At 49.6% G+C, this 23,468-nt stretch overlaps 1 protein-coding gene across 6 annotated transcripts in view; it reads right to left on the bottom strand.

The window, feature by feature from the left end:
- LOC102385793 (rho GTPase-activating protein 39-like) overlaps positions 1–23,468 on the bottom strand; it is a 167,434-nt gene that overhangs the window by 68,364 nt on the left and 75,602 nt on the right. For all 6 annotated transcript variants that reach the window (XR_003096089.1, XR_003096088.1, XR_003096086.1 and 3 more), the window contains one exon: positions 13,515–14,829. Coding sequence is in view for 1 of the 6 variants with exons in the window: in XM_025214663.1 (XP_025070448.1) it covers positions 13,515–14,829 (1,315 nt within the window). In the remaining 5 variants the exon portion in view is untranslated. The remainder of the gene's footprint in view (positions 1–13,514; positions 14,830–23,468) is intronic.

Raw genomic sequence — 23,468 nt, 5'->3', positions numbered from 1 at the left:
AAGAGACTTGGGGGTCATCATTGACATGTTTATAAGTTCGGCAGTGCTACGCTGGCTAGCGCCATAGACGAAAGGGAGAGCTACACATCCCTGCAAGCCGATATTGGCGACTAGGGTGGAAGACTGGAGACCCTCTGGGTTAAAATCCGTGGGGAACACAGCACAGGGGACACAATGGTGGAAATCTACTACTGACCTCCCACCCAAAGTCAAGAGCTTGACCAGGAGCTCACCAGGGAATTGGCTGAGGCCGTGTGCTCCCCATCCATGGTTGTCATAGGAGACTTCAACTACCCAGACATCTTGTGAGAAGAGCGCTCGGCTAAATCCGAGTGGTCACAAAGCTTCCACTCGTGCATGGATGACCTCTATTTGACTCAAGAAGTCTATGGGCCAACAGGAGGTAAAGCGCTGCTCGCCCTGGTACTGGCAACTGAGGACAATGTAATCAGTGACCTAACAATCGATGGGAAGCTGGGCGACCACAAGCTGATCACCTTCACCATCCGCTGTAAAGCGGGCAAGTCAGACAGCAATACAGAAGTCCTTGACTTCAGGAAAGCTGACTTTGACAAGCTCAGGAGGCTTGTTGGTGAGGCCCTAAGGGACCACGACCCCAAGGGGAAGGCCAGGGAACTAGCAGACCTCCTGCAGCTAAAAACAAAGGCCTACAAATGATAGAGGATGGGCTCCACCTCCAAGGAGGAATATTCCGCACTGGTCTGGTCCTGCAGGGAACGAACCAGAAAAGCCAAGGCTGCGACGGAACTCCAACTAGCTACAAGTATCAAGGACAATAAAAAGTTCTTTTTCAGATATGTGGGGAGCTGGAGGACAAGCAAGGACAACACTGGACCCCTGCTAAACCAGATGGAACAACTGACAGTCGATGCCCAGGAAAAAGTCAACCTATTAAATGGATTCTTTGTGTTTGTCTTTCATCAGTCCCATGGGACACCCATGCCCATTATGGGACAGGGAGGCCTGGGTGAGAGAGATTCCCTGCCCTCCATCAATGCTGACCTCATGAAGGAACATCTTGAGAGGCTGGACACCTTCAAGTCAGCAGGCCCTGACAATCTACACCCCAGGGTACTCAAGGAGCTGGCTAGCATCATAGCCCAGCCCCTGGAACAGATCTTCAAGAACTCCTGGTGCTCTGGTGAAGTGCCCGAAGACTGGAAGAAGGCTAATGTGGTGCTTATATTCAAGAAAGGGTTGAGAGTGGATCCGGCAAACTACAGGCCCATCAGCCTGACCTCTATCCTGGGCAAGGTCTTGGAAAAGATTATCAAAGAGGCCATTCTTAACAGAACGGCCAATGGCAACATCCTGAGGGATAGCCAGCATGGGTTTGTTGCGGGTAGGTCTTGCTTGACCAGACTTACTTCCTTTTACGACCAGGTGACCTATCACCTGAACAAGGGGGAGGAGATTGATGTCATATATCTTGACTTCAAAAAAGCCTTCGATCTGGTATCCCATGATCACGTCTTGGCAAAACTGGCCAACTGCGGCCTTGGCTCCACCACAATCCACTGGCTGGGGAATTGGCTCCATGGTCGGACTCAGAGGGTGGTGGTTGACAGAAGTCAATCGTCATGGTGCCCTGTGACCAGTGGGGTCCCTCAAGGCTCTGTCCTTGGACCCATTCTGTTTAACATTTTCATTAATGATGTGGACATTGGAGTCAAAAGCGGACTGGCCAAGTTTGCCGATGATACCAAACTCTGGGGTAAAGCATCCACACCTGAAGACAGGAGGGCGATCCAGGCTGACCCTGACAGGCTCAGGAAATGGGTGAATGAGAACCTGATGGTGTGTAACACTGAAAAATGCAAGGTTCTCCACCTTGGGAGGAAAAACCTGCAGCAGCCTTATAGGGTTGACAGTGCTACGTTGGCTAGCACTACTGTTGAAAAGGACTTGGAGTTCATGATTGACCACAAGATGAACATGAGCCTTAAATGTGATGCAGCAGCTAATAAAGAGAGCAAAACGCTTTCTTGAACCCACAGATGCTTCTCAAGTAAATCCCGAGACGTCATTCTCCCATTGTACTTGGCCTTGGTAAGGCCACGGCTGGAGTACTGCGTCCAGTTTTGGGCTCCACAATTCAAAAAGGATGTGGAGAAGCTTGAGAGAGTCCAGAGAAGAGTCATGTGCACGATCAGAGGTCAGGAAAACAGACCTTATGATGAGAGACTGAGAGCTACGGGACTCTTCAGCTTGGAAAAGCACAGGCTCTGGGGTGATCTGATGGCCGCCTATAAGTTTATCAGGGGTGCTCACCAGGATCTGGAGGAACATCTGTTCACCAGAGCACCCCAAGGGATGACAAGGTTAAATGGTCACAAACTCCTCCATGACCATTTCAGGCTGGAAGAACTTCTTTACTGTCTGAGCCCCCAAGGTCTGGACTAGACTGCTGCCGGAGGTGGCTCAAGCACCTACTTTGAACGCCTTCAAGAGACATTTGGATATTTATCATGCTGGGATCCTACGACCCCTGCTGACTTCCTGCCCCTGGGGCAGGGGGCTGGACTCGAAGATCTTCCGAGGTCCTTTCAAGCCCTAGTGTTTGTGCAATCTATGAAGTCAATGAAATCTCAGCTGCTCCACCAAACCAGGATCCAAGGAAGTGTGGTGGGGTGTCACAACATCCCCAGCAATGCTGAACACCCTCTCACTTGGAACACTGGTCAACGGATAGGACAGGTGTTCCCAAGCAACTGTGGCCAGATTCTGCCACATCTGGCTGCAGGTTCCCCATTAGGCCATGGGGTCACAGTCCAGCGGCTCCACGTCCTCGCCAAGACAGGTAGCCACCAAAGCCTTGGCGCTGCCTCCCCCAGGCTGGGGTCTGGTGCCTCTGGACCCCAACATTGAAGCAATGCCCTTGACCCACAATGGCTGGCATGGAGGAGACTGGCTGGTGTTGGGAGTGCTGGCAAGGGAAAGTGGAACCCACTCTTCCATGTCCCCTCGCCTCTGCCGTTCTGCCTCCCTAACTCTGTCCACCAGCACCTCCGGCCAGTGATCGAGGGTTAGGTGCTGCACATGCTCCCCTTCACCCTTGGGTCTCAAATAGCTGACAGCATGTGGATTGTACTGGACTGCAACAGATCCAGCCATTTTTTTTAATGTCTTCCTTCAGCTGCTTCACCAGAGCCTGCATCTCTGGTGACAGTGGCTTGCCCCAGCCAGGAACACTGATCCCCTGGAACTTCTCTGTGTGGTTCTCAAGATCCTTGACTATGCGGATCACGTGGCTAAGGAGGGCATCACCAGCACTGAGGGTATCAGTGGCCCTGAAGAACGGCTCGAGGACCACCAATATCTGGGAGATGGTATCCCATTCCACTTTGTTAAAGGGGCCATTGATCTCAATCTCCCCGAGCAAGGACATGAGATACCTTCTGTTGCTCCACCAGCCTTTCCAGCATCAGGTATATGGAATTCCACTAAGTCTCCATATCCTGCATAATTTTGTACTGCAGGATGCTCAGCTCTGCCTGTTTGTCCCACAGCATCTTGCCCGCCTTGATGCTGCAGTGGAAGTAGTCTGCCACCTTCCTGCATTTTGAAATCATCTTGGTGGTAGTGGTGGCGCCATCACTGGCAGCCCTGTCCCCCTCCAAGGCGTCTCTGACTAGGAGATGGAACTTGTGTGTCGCACAGTAGATGCCAACAAGGTTGGCATCACAGACTGCCTTGACCATATTGGCCCTGTTGTCAGTAACCATGAACCCGTGGGTGAGTTAGCCCTGCCCAATGAACCACTGCTGTACCCCGCAGTTCATGGCCACCATGATCTCCTTTGCTGTGTGAGACTCATCCATCACCTCCACTTGAAGGAGAGTCCACTGATGGCCTGACTGATCGCACCAGTGCTCTGTGAGGGAGAGGTAGGCATGACCTCCACCCTGGCTGCTCCAGATGTCCGAGGTGAAGTGCAGACCTATGTGTGGACCTGCCTTGCGCAGCTCCTCCCTCAAGTACTCCTGCATGCCACAGATGGAGCACTGCGTCCAGTACTGGGCGCTGCACTTTAAAAAGGATATGGCCAGCTTGGAGAGAGTTCAGAGGAGGGCCGCCTGTTTGGTAAGAGGGCAGCAGGGCAGGCCCTATGAGGAGAGACCGAGGGACTTGAATCTATTCAGCCTCAGCAAGAGGAGGCTGAGGGGGGACCTGCTGGCTGCCTACAAACTCATCAGGGGAGATCATCAGCAAATACGAAGATCCCTATTCTCCCCAGCACCACCTGGGGTGATGAGGAACAATGGTAATAAGCTGATGGAGAATAGGTTTAGGTTAGAGATCAGGAGGCAATATTTTACAGTTAGGGTGGCCAGAATCTGGAACCAACTTCCTAGGGAAGTGGTCCTTGCCCCTACCTTGGGTAAATTAAAAAAGAGGTTAGATGATCACCTGTCTGGGGTCTTCTGTGAACCCGCCTTTCTTCCCTGCCTGTGGCAGGGGGTCAGGCTAGATGATCTAATCAGGTCCCTCCTGACCCTAGCTACTATGAAGTGCCTTCCGGAGAAGACCTGGCTCTAGTGCAGGGGTGTCCAACCTTTTTTAATGTGGGGCCGGGTCATGAACATTTTATCACCCAGTGGACTGGCGAGCCATATTCAAAGACCTTACAGGAAGTGGTATCACATCACCCCCACCCCCAAAACGAAAGTACAGTGTTTACTTTTGTTTCCCATTGCAGCACCTCAGGCCTCAGAAACCAGCTTGGAGGGCTGCATGGTGGCCCACGGGCCATATGTTGGACAAGCCTGCTCTAGGGGAACTTTGAGGGGTGTGGAGCACCAACTCAGATTCCCCCTCATCCCCCAGAATTTCTTTTGCTAGGGTCCCCTGCTTCCAGATCCAGTTCCTCCTCTGGCACTGGGAGGCTCATGCTGGGAGATGAAATTGGGGTGGACAAGACTGTCATGCTGGTGGCTATTTCTGGTGTTAGGGGAGGTGGTACAGGTGCAGGGACATGTACTCTTCCCACCTCTTTGCTCCCACTGGCAGCAAAACGCTCATCACTGCCAAGGAAGAGGATGTGTCTATGACTGGTGGGGGACAGGGAACTTGCAGCTCTTCCCCTACTCCCTCTAGCCCCTCTCCCTCTCCTGCCAGAAGACCTGGCACCTGCCTTTCCAGCACACTTCATATTCATCTTTGCTGTGCTGGAAAATGTGTGTGCGCGCAACTGTAATATCTCTTCTCTGTGTATGTGTGTGTAACTAACTAATATCTCTTCTTCTCTGTGTTTACTATATGTGTGTAAGTGTGTGTAATGTATGTGTTTTCCTGCACAGTGATGGATCACACTGCCAGGGAAAACACAGCTTTCTTTTTAAAAAGTGTGTGGGAAAAATAACAAGAACAAATTGAAGGTTTTGGGGAAAGAATAAGTTGAAAGAAATGGATTGGATAGGGATAAGTAGAAAGATTCTAGGCAAGGGTAATTAGTAAGCTGTATCCAATCCTTTCCAAGACAGATTAGCAAGAGACTGACTAGGAAGCCAAGCCAGTCCAGTAATACCTTTCAGATGCTGTTGCTCAGGCAGAAACAGATCACAAAAGGGACAGAAAGGCTGCAGACAGAGGCTTATATGCCGTTTCTCTGTCCCTCCCCCAGAGCACTGTGATTGGAAGGGGGACTCAGAAAGATCAGTCATTGGCCAGCTACAGATGTCAGTCTTTCCCTCCCTGCCCCACCTCTCCTCAGTTTCTGTTCCCCTGCAAGACTGTCTTCTGAATCTCCGAATAGATTCAGAAGCTCCAAATCGATTCGGAAGGGGTTTTTTTCCCCCCTGTTGATTCCATTTAGATGTGGTGATTCAGTCTCTGAATCAGGCTGAATCTTCTCCAAACTGAATCAATGACCGAAGCTTTGCCCACCCCTAAATAGCAGCCCAGGTCAGACTGTCCTAGATTCCTTCTAGATATCTGTATTTCAGGAATATATGTTCCTAAGGCTCTCCATGTTCTTTCTTGGCAGGTGTAGCTTCTTTTGTGAGATTATTGGCCAAAGACATAGATGTCTATGACAAGGAGCATAGTCAGGACCTGCACACAACTATTTGAGTACCAAATCTGACATTTGACTTTCTGCAACAAGCTTGGTAATGTAAAATACAAAATACAATCTAGGGTGAGACTGTGGGTTGTTCTAGGAAAAGATCATAAGAAAGTAGAACTGGAAGGGACCTCATGAGGTCATCTAGTCCAGCCCCCCTGTTCAAGACAGGATCCATCTTGACTAAACCATCCCAGAGAAGTAGCTGTCTAACCTGCTCTTGAAAACTTCCAAGGATGGAGATTCCACAGCTTCTCTAGGTAGCTTGTTCCAGTGCTTCACTACCCTTATAGTCAGAAAGTTCTTTCCTAATCTCCAACCAAAATTTCCTCTTTTGCAGTTTGAGGCCATTGCTCTTATTCATGTCCCCTACAGACACAGAACATAGCCCATTTCCATCCTCTTTATAATCACCCTTCAGGTATTCTTTTAGCCTTTGCTCAAAAATCTTGCTCATCAGGCCCCTCATCATTTTTTGTTGCTTTCCACTGGAATCTTTACAATCTGTCCACATATTTCTTGAAGTGTGGGGCCTAAAACTGGACCTGGTACTTCAGGTGAGGCATCAATGCTGAATAAAGAGGAAGAATCACTTTCCTTAATTTGCAAGTGGCACTCTTATTAATAAAACCCAGTATGTTTTGGGCTTTTTTGGCAAAAAGAGCACACTGTTGGCTCATATTCAGCTTATGGTCCACTGTACTTTTCAAGTCCTTCTCTGCAGTACTGAAGCCAATCCAATCATTCCCCAGTCTGTAATAACAGGTTATAATGTGATAACAAACCAAGGCACATGTTCTCACTTCTGCAGGGACAATGAGGCTTGTTTAGGTAGAGGGGCCATAAAGAGTGTTACCTTGCCCTCCACCCTGACTTCAAGGCCTAGAACAGAACTGCAACAAACACATTACTGCCTTTGTCCAAACTTCAACTATCCTAAAACACAAAGATTGCTTACAGAATTTAAAAAAACAAACAAACCCAAAATGGCCCTTTACTTAAAGCTCAGTGCACCCCCACCCCAAGTGCAGTGTATGCTCAGAAGACGCATTACGTTAGTTAGACCCAGTTCCCTCAAAGTCTGTATAGATTGGGCACTTCAGCATGGCTTTTTTGCACTTTTATCTAATAGCTGACTGAATCAGTGTGACAGGGGACCATCCCTGGGGGCTATCACAGTGTTGGCCTGCCCACCTGTCCTGGACAGTCCCACCACCTAACTCACCTGCCACGCCTTGTTATCATATAAACAAATAGATAGTTTTAGGTGGGAGGCTTCCCTTTGTCTGCCCTGATGCCAAGGTCATTACACAAAACTCCAACCTTCCCTTATCATGTCCCAGGCCTGGCAGATGGCATCCTAAGTTCTTAACGGCTTCAGCCCCACACTGTGCCTCATAACATTTGAGTCTGGACCTCAACTAGATCCCTCCTAATCAGGCAATATACTCCACCCTCATTCTGGGCTGTCAAGCTCCTCGAACCCTTTCCCCTCTCAGCAGTGGCCCCCTCTCTGGGACCTCTGGCCACACAGGCCATAGCCTCACCTCTAGGCCAGTTGGGATCCCAGGCCCCCTGGCTCTGGGCATCCCTCAGGGTGAGCAGTCTGGCCCTTTTGACCCTTCTGGTCCTGGCCCCAGTATTGACCAAGTGAGGGTACCTTGGGTCGGGCTTCTGAGTAGCTAGCCCACTCCCTCTTATACAGGCCCACCTTCTCAAGCCTCTCCCAACAACACTAGGCCTTATACCACATGGGCCTCAGGCCTCTGATAGTCATGCCTGGACCCCCAAGCCTGTGCCTACTACAGGGTTACCCACCAGGATATGTGGGCTGGGGTTATAAAGTGCCCCTACCCACCTTTCACTGGGAAGGCAACTGGCCTGGCATTTCTGGGGAACTGCATCGCCACGGACAGTTCCACCAAGCCATCCTTCCCCAGCAGGGTGCAGTTTCAAGTTATACCCAGGACCAATGCAGGCCTACTTGCCTTGGTCTTATCCCAACTGGGCTACATATTGTTCCTGGGCTACTCTCTCTACCAGACCTTCTATTGCAGCCTCCTACTGCTGGCTGCCTCTCACTGGCCCAACTCTCGAAACCCCACATTGAATGCCTCCCATCCAGAGGCTGAGTTTCAGCCTCTTTCATTTCAGCCTACTGTCTCATTGAGCCTTTCTTCTCCTTGACAGTGATGTCTCCCACATTGAAGGGACCTTCAGCCTCAGGTTCTGGTCCTGCCTCCAGGCCAGTTGGGATGCCAGGTAACTAAGCTCATCATGGCCCAAGCCTGTCTCTCGCATTGGGCTTAGTTGCCCTTCGGCCTTCCAGCCCTGACCCTCTTGCATTGACCAGTCGGGGTTAGTTTGTCTCAGCCCCACAGTAGCCAACCCTCCTTAGACAACAGGGGTCCCCTTCTGAGCCCCACCATAAAGCCATCTCACACTGGGCTTGCTTAGAGCCCTAGAGATCTTAACAACACAGCTCTGCTCTCAACTGGGCACACCTGAGCCCCAGGCCTCACCCCTGCCTGTTCTAAATCAGGGGCTTGCCTAGCCCCTGTGTAGGCCCGCAAACAGTAAGCCCCTTTCCAGGCTGGGCCTTGTTCTCTCTAGGCCCAAAGCCTTCTCTCGGGGGCTTGGAATCTCACTGGGCCCCTAGGAACCTCTTCCATCCCCACAGTTCTTCCCTAGACCTCCAGGTGCACCTAGGAGCAGTAGATATTAAGCTGGAGATGTTATCACAGCAGCATCCCAACAGCAACTGCTGGCTTTGCCTGCCAGGGCCTACTCTTATGCCGTGGCCCTACAGCTCAGACCCAATCAGATGGCCATCTGGGTGTCTTGTGACCTCCTGATTGCCTCTGCAGTCACCTGTAGGCTGCCACTCATTCTGCTCAAGCTGTTCAGCTATTAGATAAAAAGTGCCAAAAAGCTACACTAAAGTGCCCAATCTACATAGACACTGCGGAGCCAAGTTGAACTAACATGCTTCCTCTTCCAGTAAAGCACTGGTTAGGGAGAGTTTCACCTCTCTCAGAGGCCATAGCTTTTATGCACGGGCAATTAAACTAGGATACTACCAGTCACTCACTCTACCTTATCTCCTTTCACCATCCTTGCTCGTGATCATTTCTTCTGCTCTCTTACTTTTGTTTTGTTTTTTAACACTTAACATTGGCTACCAGTCAATCTCCCTTCTTCCTACCATTCTAAACTCAATTAACTCACTGTTTAAACCCACTATCTAAGGTTGTTCTCCTACAATTCCACCGTGGATCCTCTCTAATTCATCTTCCAAGCCCTCTACTTCACTGAAATGGCACCCTAAAGAAGGACACGTTGTTCCCAAAAGCTAATCAAAATTCTTTCCCAGCTATACAGTTGGTGTAATAAAAGATAACACAGAAAACCTTACCTCTTATACTAAGAGCAAGTGATTTAACAGACACAGTGATCATCAGGGATCCGGGTTTTCAGTTTCCCAAGGAAAAACAGAAAACCATGGGTTTCCCTAGATTTTACCTTTTAGCAGAGAAACCTCTGGATTTTCCACTTTTGCAAAGAGCTCTGCAGACTGGCATAATTCCAGCCTGCAAGAGCTGATTGCAAAAAGGGCGTTACCTGTCAGCTCTGTGTTCTTGGGGAATCCTGGTATAAAGGACTCAGCCCCCACCCCCGAAAGGACTTACAAAACACAAGTAAGATGCAGTGGGAGATGCACCTAAACCCCTCCAGACCAGGGTGATAGGAGTGAAGCAACTCCCCTGGTCTCATTTAAATTGGAGATGGAACCGGATGACAACTTATTTACATGGGAGATGGGACAGGAAAGCACTTTCGTTAGCATTCAGAATGGAGAACAGAGACTCCAAGGCAAGGACCGCACTGAATTCTGGGACCAGAGAAGCAGGAGAGCACTGCATGATAGGGGGATCTCTGCTCCAAATGCTAATCAACCCACATCTGCACACACCCAGCTTAGCATTTATCAGACCAATTCTAGTAATGACTCCTTTATTGGTACCCAAAACAATGAATCTGCCTGTTTGTATTGTGAGCTTCCTCAGAGTAATGCCACCCATAGCCAGGAGTGATCAGTTCCTATTATCCAGCATATGAGCCATTACAAACCTAGTGTTCTCCCTTGAGACATTGTTAGTTCTCTACAAAAACCCCTACCCAAGCTTGGATCGAAAAGCTGCACCACTTCCACTTCTTTTCTGCCTGGAATCCCTCCACTGGTTGTGCTGAGGGCTCTGCCTGTCTGCAAGGTCCAACAAATACCTGGGAACGTCAACTGGTTCAAGCTTCACTGAGTGGTGAGACCCCAACTCTTTCTCTCTCTGACTCCAGGAACCTGACTTTTGCTTTCTTACTCCAGGCACAGCTTTCTAAACCTTGACTTTTTTCTTTGATTTTTGCTTCAACCCTGTCGGATGCCTGATGCAATAATATAAAGTCATCCGGTTATACATTGTTTATGTTTTATATAGTTCAATAGGTATATCTCCTATTTTATAAAAGAAATATAACAGCAGAGTCCTTGGCAAGAAGATCTCATGTTTTAAGTCCTCCATCCTGCAAGTAGACTAATGCTACCAGAAATGTGTAGAGCCCCAAACCTGAATCCAGTTGCAGGTTTAATGGGTAAATTAAGAAGCAATCAATAAGAGATCATAAGTTGGAAGGTGTGGCAGGGCATTGTAGGTGCCTGCTACTTTAAGGGCCAATCCAAGCAGCCAACAGGTGCTTAATTGTGGCAGCCATTTTAGATCCATCACTGCCTATATAAGCAAGGCAGTTTGCTACTGGCAGAGCAGGTAGTAACTTTGTTTGACTGCTAGGTTGGAAGTAACATACTGAAGGTAAGACCCAAAACTATGGTGGGGTCTGCTCATCAAGGAGGTTACTAGGTGTGGCAGGGCATTGCTGGTGCCTGCCACTTTAATGGCTGAGCCAAGCAGCCAGCAGGTGCTTAATTGTGGCAGCCATTTTAGATCCATCACTGCCTATATAAGCAAGGCAGTTTGCTACTGGCAGAGCAGGGAGTAACTTTGTTTGACTGCTAGGTTGGAAGTAACATACTGAAGGTAAGAGCAGGAGCTGTAGGGTATGGTTTGGAGGCTCCTGGTCCTGGGCATGACCTAAAACTACATCCTGCTGGAAGTGGGTGGCCTGGTAGGGCTCTCAGTGGTGCGGGAGCCCCCAGGAAATGCTAGGCCAGTTACCACCCCAGTGAAAGGGGTGCCTTAACCCCAGCCCTCACCTTTGGGTGGGCCATATTCCATCGTAGGGCAGGTAAACTTCTGGAGGCACCTGAGCCTGCTGGGGGAGTGACCCTGCAGGGCCGGGCATGCTTCCAGGAGCACCTGAGCTGGGAATGGGGGACCCCGACCCCCAAGTGCAGGCAGAAGCTGAAAACCCAGCTGAGGCACTCGACTGGTCAATGCTGGGACTAGGACCGGAAGGGTCAAAAGGGCCAGGGGCCCACTGCGAGGGTTGCCTGTGAAAGGTCAGTCAGGACCCCAAGCTTCTTTGCTTGAGGCGGGGCCAGGGCTTACAGAAGCCAAAGGTCCCATGATTGGGAGCCACAGCTAATGGGTGAAGGGGATGGTTGAGCCACCTGCCTGAGATGCCATCTGCGAGGCTTGGGCTGCAGTGTAGGGGTGGAACGGAGCTGCAGATAGCCGCCCCACCCCTCCCCCCATATCGGGGTGTAAAATGGGCAGCCTCCTGCCTTAATTAACAATGTAATTAATTAACAAGGTGTGGCAGGTGAGATGGGTAGGGAAACTAGCCCTGTAGCTTGTCACGGATCCCCCATGTTGCCACACTAGGACCACTGTAACAAGAGATTGGGACATGCTGAGTTTAGGGCACGTGAGGGTATTAGCTGAAAGTGCTGATCGGACCCAGCCTGCTCAGACACGCTCTGTTAGTGTGTGTGTATGTGTACCTAACTGCATTTACCTGCTGAAATAAGGGATGAACTGAGTTCAAGGCACATGAGGATGTCAGCTTGTCAATGCTGAATAACCCAGCCTGACTCAGATGTTCTCTGTTAACCCATGTGCTTGTGTCTGACTGCACTTTATTGTTGCCCTGATGAACTGAGTCCAAGGCATATGAGGGTGTTAGCCTGTCAATGCTGAATAATCTGGCCTGGCTCAGGCTTGCCCTGTTAATCTGTGTGTGTATGTGAGTATATGTGTTTGACTGATTCGGTGGTTGGAGGAACCCACCCCATTGAAACTGAGTCCTGCATGATAGCTCCATTGGGGGTGAGGACTTGCAGAAGGAAGAGATACAGCTCCATATAGAAACACAAGTAACACAAAAGCAGCACATTGATAGAATTACAGAGACCCCAGAAATGTACCCCTAATAAAAAAGCACACCCCGCAGTGATGGGCAAATCTGGTAACAGGTGGGAAACCCCCAACCCTGTCTGGGGGGGGAGGGGGAGGGAGAGGGGGGAAAGGGTGCAGGCCCCGAGACTCTTCAACACCCAAGGCTTGGCTCAGGCTCTCTCTCCTTCCTGGAGCCTGGGAGGTAAGTGGGGCTTGCAGGGGGCTGGGGGGTTGTGGAAAAGTATTGGAGAATGACATGGAGTGCCCACTCAGCCAGCAGCACATGGACCACGAGCGGCACACTATCAGCCTGAGCGGGCTCCATGCCTCCATGTGTGGCTTCTCTGAAGAGCCGATACTGTGCCGCTCTGGGTTCACATGCCGCCAGGTGAGCAGGCACTCTTGTGGGAAGCTGGTTAGGGGCTGAGGGAGTGGGGAGGTGTTGGAGAAAGCCCCAGATGGAGTGCCCACCTGCCCAACAGTGCATGGACCTGGAGTGGAGCGGTATTGACCTTTCAGGGAAGCTGCACATGGAGGTGCACAGCTCGCTCAAGCCGATGTGTCACTGGCCAGGAGGGTATTCCATGTGTGGCTTTCCCCAACACCTCCCCGCTACCTCCGCTCCCGGCCAGCATCCTGCAGGAGTGACTGCCTGGCTGGCAGCGTGTGGACCCAGAGCAGCACGCTATTGGCCCTTCGGGGAAGCTGCACACAGTGCACACACATCCTGCCCCTGGCCCCTGCACAGATCTGAGGGGCACGGGTACCCCTCAGCTCCCCGGGAGTGCGTGCTGCTGCTGGGAGCCAGCCCCGCCCCCACCCAAGCCCACAGCAAGCAGGCAGGCAGCAGTGGGGGAGCTGGCTCTGTGCTCCTGCTGCAGCAGCCGCTGCCTTCTGTTGGGGACGAGGGGCACCAGTAGGGCTGGGGGGGGGCTGTTGTGGGGGGAGTGAGGGGCACGAGCTAGGCCAGGGCGGGCTCTGGTAGGCCTTTAATTTTATTCACAGATTTTGGGGGTTTTATCAGAGAATTGTAATTTTCTTATCAGGGAAAACCAGGATCCCTGGTGATCAGTAAATACCTGAGAGGAGGTTCCTGTAGTATTTGATGAAACCAAACTTGTCTGGCTGGTCACAGTCTTTTCTAGGGAGTCCATTTTTTCATAAGTCCTCTTCTGTCTTACTGTGTCCTGCTGCATGGCTGGATCATTAGGGAAGCTTCCCTTACTCTCCATCCCCTGTCTACCTAAAGACCTGTTGCTAGAAGTTATATTGTCTCTTGAGTTCCGGATGACCCCTTTTTTTAACTGGTCTGACTGAAACCTAACTTGACTACTTTCTGCTGAGAGGGTGTTCTCCAACACTTCTGCATCTAGACTTGCTTTGCTTCCTCTGCAGGCTGCAGATCTGCCTACCACAGCACGCATCTCTGCAATCAACTTATCATTCAAAACACTGAGTTCACGGATACTGCCCAGAGAACCAGGTCTTCTCTGCCCTGCAAGTTGACTCTTTTCTTTCCTCTTTCTCAAACTTGGAGAAGGCCCTGTTGAGTAGCCAGAATCTTGTTGACTTATGACAGTTAGAAACTCTTGAGTTTGAAGGTTGTTCTGCCAACTGTGGTGGGCCTCAATATTCCTGAGAACATTTGCTTCCAAAATCCTCCAAGACTGTTTGAAGCTGTCCTTTGAAGTAAGCTGACAGAACTGCAGTTTAGTAGAGCCATCAGCTTCCCCACAAAGAGGGTGAGAATGCTTGGAAGACTGGTCAACATTGACCATATACTTAATGTACTCTCTCCCAGCAGGGCTGTATTCAGAGGTAGAAAGATTTTTCACCTGTTTATTTACAGCCTGATGCTGTGGTATACCAGGGTGCTGCAATAATTTTATTGGTTGGAGATGTTTTTTTAAGCTACTGCTTTGTGACATTTGTGAAGACATTCCATCCACATTTGCATTCTCAGTGTCCATATCTACAGGAGGCTCATCATAAATTGAGGAATCTAGTGATGGGTCATCATATATTGGTGCTGGAGAAGAAAACTTGGGAGACAAAAGCTCTGGTGTCCCTGTTTGACCCACTGGAGGAGACTGAGAAGTAGGTCCATTTGTTAGTACTAAACAAAATCCACCATTCTCAGTCTTTTTAATCTGTATAGACCGTTTCCTTTCTGCTGGCGATGTTGGTTTCACAGCAGCTGGATTCTGGGCTGTGAATTGAGTCTGGGCATGTGTGACTGGTTTTGTAAGTAGAGATTTCTGACTTCTGGTTTCTGGAGTGTTCTGGGCTTGAAATGAATTATTTGATGAAGCTTGCACCTGTTTTAAACTGCTGACTTTGACCAATGTGGCTGATTTAGTGCCTGGCAAAGGCTGCCAGTGGGCAGTAGTTTCTCTGGAGAAAGAAACAAAAGAAAGTTATTTAGGAAAAGAAATGAACAAATATAATTCAGATCTAATGAGCTAGTCAGCAATGGGTACACTAGCTTCAGGTTCTGACCAGACATCAAACTGCAATTGAACACCGTCAGCTATATAAATTCTGCATACTCAAAAACGTACAGTTACTTCCACCTGACAATATTCAGGGCTGTATCCATCCCCTGGGCACACCTAGTGAAGTTAATGGATTTGCCCAAAGGATGGATCAATGTGGCTCATAGAATTCTCATGATGCTGTATATATGCTGCATCCCAAAGGTATAATCAACCAATCTCTAATTACAAAATGCTTCTGAACTCTCTTGCATGTTCCCATGGACCTGTTTCCTCCATCTTGTAAAACAAACCTACTTATGCAAGGATTATCTGTTCCATCCTGTCATGCTTTGATTCTTTTGCAACAACCTTCTCTGCTACTCTTTACATAAACCCACAGTCTTGTGATTGCATTTCACATGTTTGCTAAGGCCTTGTAATCCATACTGCAAAACTGAATCCCAGAGGCATTTTTTCTCACTGTGATAATTGTCCAAACTGAGGTGAGAAAATGGATTTGAGGCAGAAAAGTGATTCTACCATACTCAGAAGGAAAAACTGAAGTGGCTAAGAACATGAAAGAAAAGGGAAGCAGAATCTTCAGGTGCACAGACTTTCCCCAGCACGATAAAGGAAACTACCTTTCACGTGGACACGGAGTCAGAGCTGCCTGCAGCGGGGCCAGGACTGCATGCTGGCCCTGGACTCTGCCTGCCACAGGGGGGGCTACCTGTGCCAGGGGAGCACTGGCCACCGTTGCCCCTGGGCAATCTCCCTACCCGCCACACTCACTGAGGCGTGAGCACTCATGGGGGAATGGCCAGAGGCCAGGGCGCTAACTGCCTATCCCTGGGCTTTGCCCCTTAGGCGTCCCCACCTCAGGACACCACACAAAGGACATTGTACATAGTTTTCACAGGGAAGAAAGTTCTTTATTGTTGGTGGATGGACTCTATTTGTTGGGGCGGGAGGGAGGAGGGGGGCTCTGGTTGATGTGAGAGGAATAAAAACTTGTTCTTCTAAGATGTGTCTGCAGTGAGCGTGGTGCTAGGGGTGCGCAGGGCTGTCTTAGAATGAACTACTGGGTTCAGAAGATTCCCCGCACTTGAACAAAGGACGTACTTACGATTGTTCTCACTCTTGCAAAGCTTTATTTAAGGATACTCGCAGAGGCAGGCAATAAGACAGAGCAGAGAGGATGATCACTTCACATAGGCTCTAGGCAGCGGCCACTACCCTGCATAGTTCCCCTGGCCTCGGAGTGTCTCAATCCCGGGGATGCGATAGCCTGCGCCGGGCTCTGCCCAAGTCAGGATTCTCGCCAGAGTTTGAGGAACTCCCGTAACTTAAGAATGTACAGCTTATATAGTCTGGAGTGAATAATGTTATCTCGAACTAGGGATTTGGTTATCTTAAGCTAAGAATTTGGGGATGAGTCATGATCCAACACACCTGGTGTTTACCACATTCCTCTGTATTACAACATTCTAAGGTTCATGGTTCAGTCACTCTTACAAAGCAAGAAGCTACGTGCTATAATACCAGCATACCATGGAGTCAGCATACAAAACTCTTGCTATGAGCATTAAGCAAAGCCCTTACTATTGCAGAGGCATGGGAGATATGTGGGCGGCAGTACAGGCAGGCTAGAACAGGGAGTCCTGGAGGACATTATTAGCCAGAACCTCCTACACCTGGTGCCCAGGCCCCTGCTGGCAGGTGTGCAGCTCTCCTGGGGCCTGGTGGGGGGCCACCATTGCTGCAGCAGGTGGTGCTCCTGCTGCAGGCATCCTCCACGCACCGCACCTCTTCCACCAAGGGCTTGCGCAAGAGCTCCCCCTAGACCTCACAGAGTCCAGAGGAGAGCCACGCACATGATCAGAGGTCAGGAAAACAGACCTTATGACGACAGGCTGAGAGCTATGGGACTCTTCAGCCTGGAAAAGCGCAGGCTCAGGGGTGATATGCTGGCTACACATAAGGTTATACGGGGCGCTCACCAATAAGTTTATAAGGGGTGTTCACCAGGATCTGGGGGAACATTTGTTCACCAGAGCACCCCAAGGGATGACAAGGTCGGATGGTTATAAACTTCTGCAAGACCATTTCAGGCTAGACATAAGGAAGAATTTCTTTACTGTCCAAGCTGGAATAGCCTGCCATTGCAGGTGGTTCAAGCACCTACTTTGAACGCCTTCAAGAGAAATCTGGATATTTATCTTGCTGGGATCCTGTGACCCCAGCTGACTTCCTGCCCCTGGAGCTGGGGGCTGGACTCAATGATCTTCCGAGGTCCCTTCCAGCCCTAATGTCTATGAAATCTATGTTATGTAGTGCACAGGCTACGACAATGACCCAGGGGAGGTTGTTCTGAGTAAACTCAAGGCAGGCAGTAAGGGTGTGCTAGCATGCCTTGAGATGGCTGAAGGTACACTCTACTAGCACGTGGGTCCAGCCCAGGCAGTGTTTAAAGTGGGCCTAGTGGGGGTCCAGGTGGCTGGAGTAAGGCTGCATTACTCACACCTGGAGCAGGTAGGCAGGGTCCCCAGTGAGGCAGGACAGTCCCACCACAGTGCCAAACTGCAGGTTTGGTACCCCTGGCACAATGTGCCCACTCTCCACCAGGCCCAGCAGGCTGGAGTTTCGGAAGATGCAAGTGTCATGGGCACTGCCTGCCCAGCTGGCACTCACGTGAAAGCACCTTGGTGGTCCACGATGGCCTGGAGCACCACAGACTGAAAGCCCCTCCGGCTGTAATAGGAGCAGTCTCTGTGGAGCAGGCAGGTGATGGGGATGTAGGTCCAGTCCAGGGCCCCAATGCACTGGGGGAATCCCAGGGCACAGAACCCGCCACCACCTCTAGGGGGTCATGCACACAGAGTGTGGTGTGCCCCAGCATGGCCTGGAGCGCCCTGCACACCTCCAGGATGGCTTCCCTGACAGTGGCCTTGCCCACCCCAAACAGGTGGCTGACATACTGCAGACTGGCGGACATGGCCAGCTTGAGCAGGGCCAGGGACAGCCAGGTGTCCATGGAGAGAGGCAGTTGTATGGAGGTGTTCTGCCACTCCAGCTATGGCTGGAGCTGCTCCAGGAGATCCCAGAAGGTGACCTGGGGCATCCTGGAGGCCTCCAGCCACTGCTCATCACCCCAGGTGTGCTGAACAAGGTGCCGCCACCACCAGTCTTGTGTGGCACAGTGGGTCCAGAGGCGGCAGGGCTGGAGGCCCAGAAAGGCAATGGCAGCCCTGGTAGTGGCATCCTGAAGCCTGTCATCAGTGTCCCTGCCAGGGTCAAGCCAGGTGGATGGGGTCAAGGCAGCAGGTGTGCAGTGGTAGCCCTGGGACAGTGCACAGCGAACAGGCAGGAGGTTGCAGCACATGGGGGGAGCTAGGAGAGGCGAGACGGCTGTGGGTCAACCGGCAGTCAGTGCAGCAGCCCAGCAGGGTCAGTGCCGTGGCCAGCAGGAGCATGGGGCGCTGGTCATCACTGCCAGGGGCAAGAGCAGCTATGGCTTGGGGAGGCAGAGGTGGTGAGGAGAGTGCTACCATGTGCTGTCCCTCCGCTGTGCACACTGCTCCTGGCCAGGGAAGTGGCTGGCCAGAGAGCAGCGAGCAGGGCTGGCTTTTGAAGAGGCCTCCCGGCAGCTGCAGCCAGCTCCTGGAGCTCCCCGATCGTGATGAGCAGCAAATCCGCTCCCACTTTCCTGCATACGTAGACGCCTGCCTGGCACCGTTTACTAACAAGTAATTTACTTGCGAATAAACTGGTGCTACAGCAAATGCATGGTTAGATGTGCTTAGTAAGAAACAAATAAGACTCTGGCATTCAAGGTCTGAACTTGAGAGAGGTGAGGTATAACAAAAGAAAGAAGCAATAATGTATTCTTCTAACAGAGAAATCCCTCTGGTTTGAAAACTTGTGGGATAATCACATGTAGAGAAGCACACATACTTCAAATGTTAATAATCTTGAAACACAAACTTGCATGCTAAGTTGCAAAAATATCAGACTGTTACGTTATGAGAAAACATATTTGCAGTAACGTATTTATCTATTTCCATCTCACACAAAGATGGAACCTTCATCCCTCAACCATGACATGGGGAGCAGCAGGCAGCCCACGAAGAAAAACAGTGGAAGAACATAGTGAAAACAGGGATGTAATGAAGAAGAAAAGCAGACAGAGACCTGACAACCACAGACAGCATACAGTAAAGATGCTATATCTATCAAATTTTGAAAAGCAGCAGACTGGGGCTGTGAGGCAGGGGAGAGCAACTTCATCAGCAATCCCATGCAGTCTAGGATGATTGTCTTCCACGGTTGCTTTATCATGAGTCCGAAGATGACTTACAGGCTGAGCTGAGATCGACAGACCCTGCTGCAACTTGGACACGTGCTTCTGTGTGGGGTAGGTGGTTCCAGATTCTTGATTTGGTCTGCAACACACTATTTCTACTGCTCCTGCTTTCCCATCTCCTGTTGTTGTCATAAGGTGTCAAAGTACCAAAATTCTTACATCAGACCCTTTCTTCATTTGGGGCAGTCCTGGGCAATAGTCTCTCATAAGTTGATATCAATGTTAAATTTTTTCAAGTTGGCCTTGAAGATGTCCCTGATGTGCTTTCTCTGCCCTCCTTTTGAACATATGCCTTGACTGAGGTGGAAGAATAAAAGTTCTTTCGGGAGTCTGGAGTTGGATATCTGAAGGACATGGTTGGCCCAGTGAAGTTGATGTTAGATGATCCTCACCTCAATGCTCATGGTGTTTGATTGCAAGAAGATGCTAATGTTGGTGCATCTCCCTTCCCACTGGATTCAAAGGATCTTCCGCGGGCATTCTTGATGGTACTTCTCCAGCAACTTCAGGTGTCTCCTGTACTTTGTCCAAATCTCAGGTCCATACAGTAAGGTGGGGATCATGACTGCTTGATAAAGCATGCCTTTGATTTTGGATCTGATGTCGTGTTCATTGAACACCCATTTCCTCAGGTGTCTAATGGCTACATTTGAATTTTTAAGGTGATGTCAGATTTCTTTGTCAGTCTTCTGTGAGAGATGGATTCTGAGACGGGAAATACTCAGTTTTCCAGAATCTCACTGTAAAGCTGAATTACCGAAGCTGGGGACTGCTCATTAAGACCTTGCTGATAGAGAATGTTGGCTCAGACACTCCCTACCTGCCTTGCTGGCATTTCTGTTTTGCTGTTGCTCTAAAAATAGCTACTGTGCCCCCTTATCCCAGGAGTGGCAGGCTGCAATCTTGATGAGGTTGCCTGCCACGCGGTTATATTGATCTTAATGACTTGGGAGGTGTCCAGTCCTGTCATAGCCCACCTTCCACTCTCTGGATTTTGAATTTGGTGAATCTCTTCTCAGAGTGAGATTCTGGGTCTCCTCCTTCCCCTCACACCCCAACCGTATACCACCTTGATGTTAAATATCTTGTTAGGTAAGTTACTCGTCAAAGCTGTCCCAATCTTGACTCCAGCTTCAAAGTCTGGTTACTATATGATTTCTGCCCGTCCTAGTCTTGTCAGATTCTTCCAACTCAAATGCCTGCTGCACTTTGTCACAATGTCTCCCCTTGTTGTCTCCCTTATCTCTAAGCCCTAGCTAAAGTGCACATTGTCTTACTATCTAACCAAGTGCTTGTGCCCATATAAAGTGCATAGGGCTGAGACTAGCAGTGCAGGCAAGGGTTAATCCTTATCTTGTTTCCCAGTCTGGAGTGACTGCCTCTTACAGTTCACTCAGCATTTCCAGGTGTCCCTCCTGTTCGTCTCCTAGCAACAGATTTGAGGGAACAAATTCCTGTTCTTTTTCTGACTTAAGTCACTCTCTCCAGAACACTCTTACCAAATTCTTAGGTCCACGGGAGCTTTCTATGTTGCTTCCCTTGGGTCTCTGTGCCAGTCTCTCCACTCCTCCTCAACCACTGGCTCCATAGAGTGCTGTCCCTGGCTCTCTCTCTCCCTCCCTGAATCACCATTTTGATTCCCTTTTAACTGGCAAGCCTGCCCACATGGCAGACCAGCTGTCTCTTGAAAAGGGAGCAGGCTGCATCTCTCCATGTTGTTCATCCCTCCACCCACATAGTAAGGTCTTCTTTAACCCTTGCTTGCTCTCATTCTCCTCACAGAAAACCTTAGTCTTCTGAATGTTGAGTGTCAGTCCAATTTTCTTACATACCTTGGTAAAGAAATCAGTGATTGCTGAAGGTCTGCTTCCGGGTGAGCATACGCTACAGCAGCGTCAGTGTCCTGAAGTTCGAAGACTGAGGAGAGGGCTGTGACAGCTGAAATTATGTCTGTGTGATACAGGTCCTTGCTGAAGTCTCTATGAAGATTAAACTAAGTGTTTTTCTGTACTTGTTTAGATATTAAGCTGTAATTTGTTGCTAAGAGCCTAATTAAAGTTTAAGATGTAGTGAGGCCTTGTATAAAGTAAGGCCTAGTAAATTTAGCAAAGCCTTGAAGTAGTAAGGCCCTGTGGCGTAGTTAAAATTACCTTATCAAAGGAATGCAAGGCTTGTACTGCTAATTGGTCAGTCCAAGGACAGTTGAAGTAAAAGGAATCTAAGTGGTCGTTAGTTATCAGTATCATTCAGAAGCTATAAATGAGCTGGAATATCTGGAAACCATTCAGAAGGAAGAGACAGCTCTGTAAAAGAATTAGGTAGCTGTTGCCTGGATCAGTGGGCCCATGGACCTCGAAGAGCCCAAGAACTGCATCCCAGGGTCCTTTCCGATACCCCTTTGGACAGTGTCATTCAGGGATGCCTGACTTCGCTGAACTTTGAGGAAAAGAAGCTTGCTGTGTATCAGGCATCAGAGGAGACTGCCGATAAGTTGCCGACGCTAATTTTGTCTGTCATTGTTTGTCTTGTTACTACGCGTAGTTGTGTTTTTGTTAAGTCAATAAATCTTTCTTACCTTTCTACCCCCGACCACACTCTCAATCCCGAACCCTCTGCAGGCGGCTGGGACAAGGGCGGTCTTGGTTTTGGCTCAGTGTCGGCTGAGATGAAACAGCTTACCATCCATTTAGTAATTTAACTCCACTCTTACTGGAAGCTTGTTGCTGGTCAGATGTAGCATCGCAGTAAGGAATATCGAGAACAGTGGAGTGATGACAGCCTTGTATAAATCCCATCTTAACCTCAAAGGATCTGTGATAGATCTGTTACTGAGAACCACTGCTCGCACACTGTTATGGAGCAGGCAAAGAATGGTGATGAATTTCAGTAGGTATTTGTATTTGAGAAGGATCCTCCACAGTGCTTCTCGGTTGATGGTTGAAGACTTTTGTGAAGTCAAAGAAGGCCATGTAGAGAGGTTTATGTTGTTCGCAGCATTTTTCCTGAAGCTTAGAGAGCAGCTTAGGCATCAAACAAAACCAGTTTCAGATGTTTCTATGGCCTGGATAAACTATCAGCCAGGCTTTGGACAAAAGAATCCCATTTTTCTGGCCATTTGGCATACTATAATGGCACTGGATACTATAAGTAGTACATGTTGGGCCAAAAGCTAAAAGGGACTGTGAGCCCTGCAACACGAAAAAAAGAGGCTTCATATTACCCTGGCCATGTACAGACATTCAGTTTCTCCTGGGAGACTTGTTGCTGTCCCAGTAGGAACCATGATTATACTGATGTTCAGGATTTTTTTCCCCAATGCAAAAATGGCTTCCCTGGAAGAAAAGTAACTCAGATAAAGCCAAGGTTAAATAGTTCCAGGGAGAGGTCCTTCCTAAAAGAAGCCACAACACACTCCTCCAGCATCCCTGCTTTGTTCCCTCTCACCCTTGTCACAACCCAAAGCTGTGGTTTTTTGTGTTTGAGTGTGCTTCGGCATCGCTAAATCATGTTCCCGCCAAATTGCAGCTCTTTTGCACGGTGGAGTGTTCTGCTGCAACAGAGAACCCGCGTGCAGGAGCTTTTCCCGCCAGGTCTGTAGCTTTCTTTGCATAGTGCATTTCTTTTGCATTATAGTAATGCGCGATGCAAGGAGTCCCTGCCATTTGTATTAGAATTCGCACCACATTATTGGCCAGTCTTAATGTAGGCACACGTGGCGGCTAGCTATTGGCTTGCTAGCCGTACAAAAGGCTTGGGTGGTTTCCGCCCAAATCGGAGAGAGAGAAAGCACGTGGAGTTCGGGAAAGGAGCGTGAGGATCTCTAAGCGCTGCTGATCCATACGAACCCAGCTTTTTCCTTAAGAGGGCAACAGAGGTTTAATTTGTCGAACCCACGGAGCTTCAACAACTCCACGGGACTTACTTACCGTCCCCTCGGAGCCTTAATGACTCCGAGGCAACTAACCTCTAACCTCTCCCCGTCGCCGATCGCAACCCAGACGTATCCCTATCCTAAGGACCCAATTGTCGAGCCCACGGAGTGGAGTTTAACAGCTCCGGGGGACCTGGGAACCAAGTAACACTCACGGAGATACAGCTGCTCTGTGGGAACGAATTCTTGAACCCCGCGGAGCCTGATTCACTCCGGGGTCAAGGAACCGAGTTTATTAGAGTCCTCCACCGAGAACTCAAGC

The sequence above is a fragment of the Alligator sinensis genome, unplaced genomic scaffold, assembly GCF_000455745.1.
Source record: "Alligator sinensis unplaced genomic scaffold, ASM45574v1 scaffold249_1, whole genome shotgun sequence".
In the NCBI taxonomy this organism is placed as follows: Eukaryota; Metazoa; Chordata; order Crocodylia; family Alligatoridae; genus Alligator; species Alligator sinensis.
This window is presented reverse-complemented; position numbering and strand designations above follow the sequence as displayed.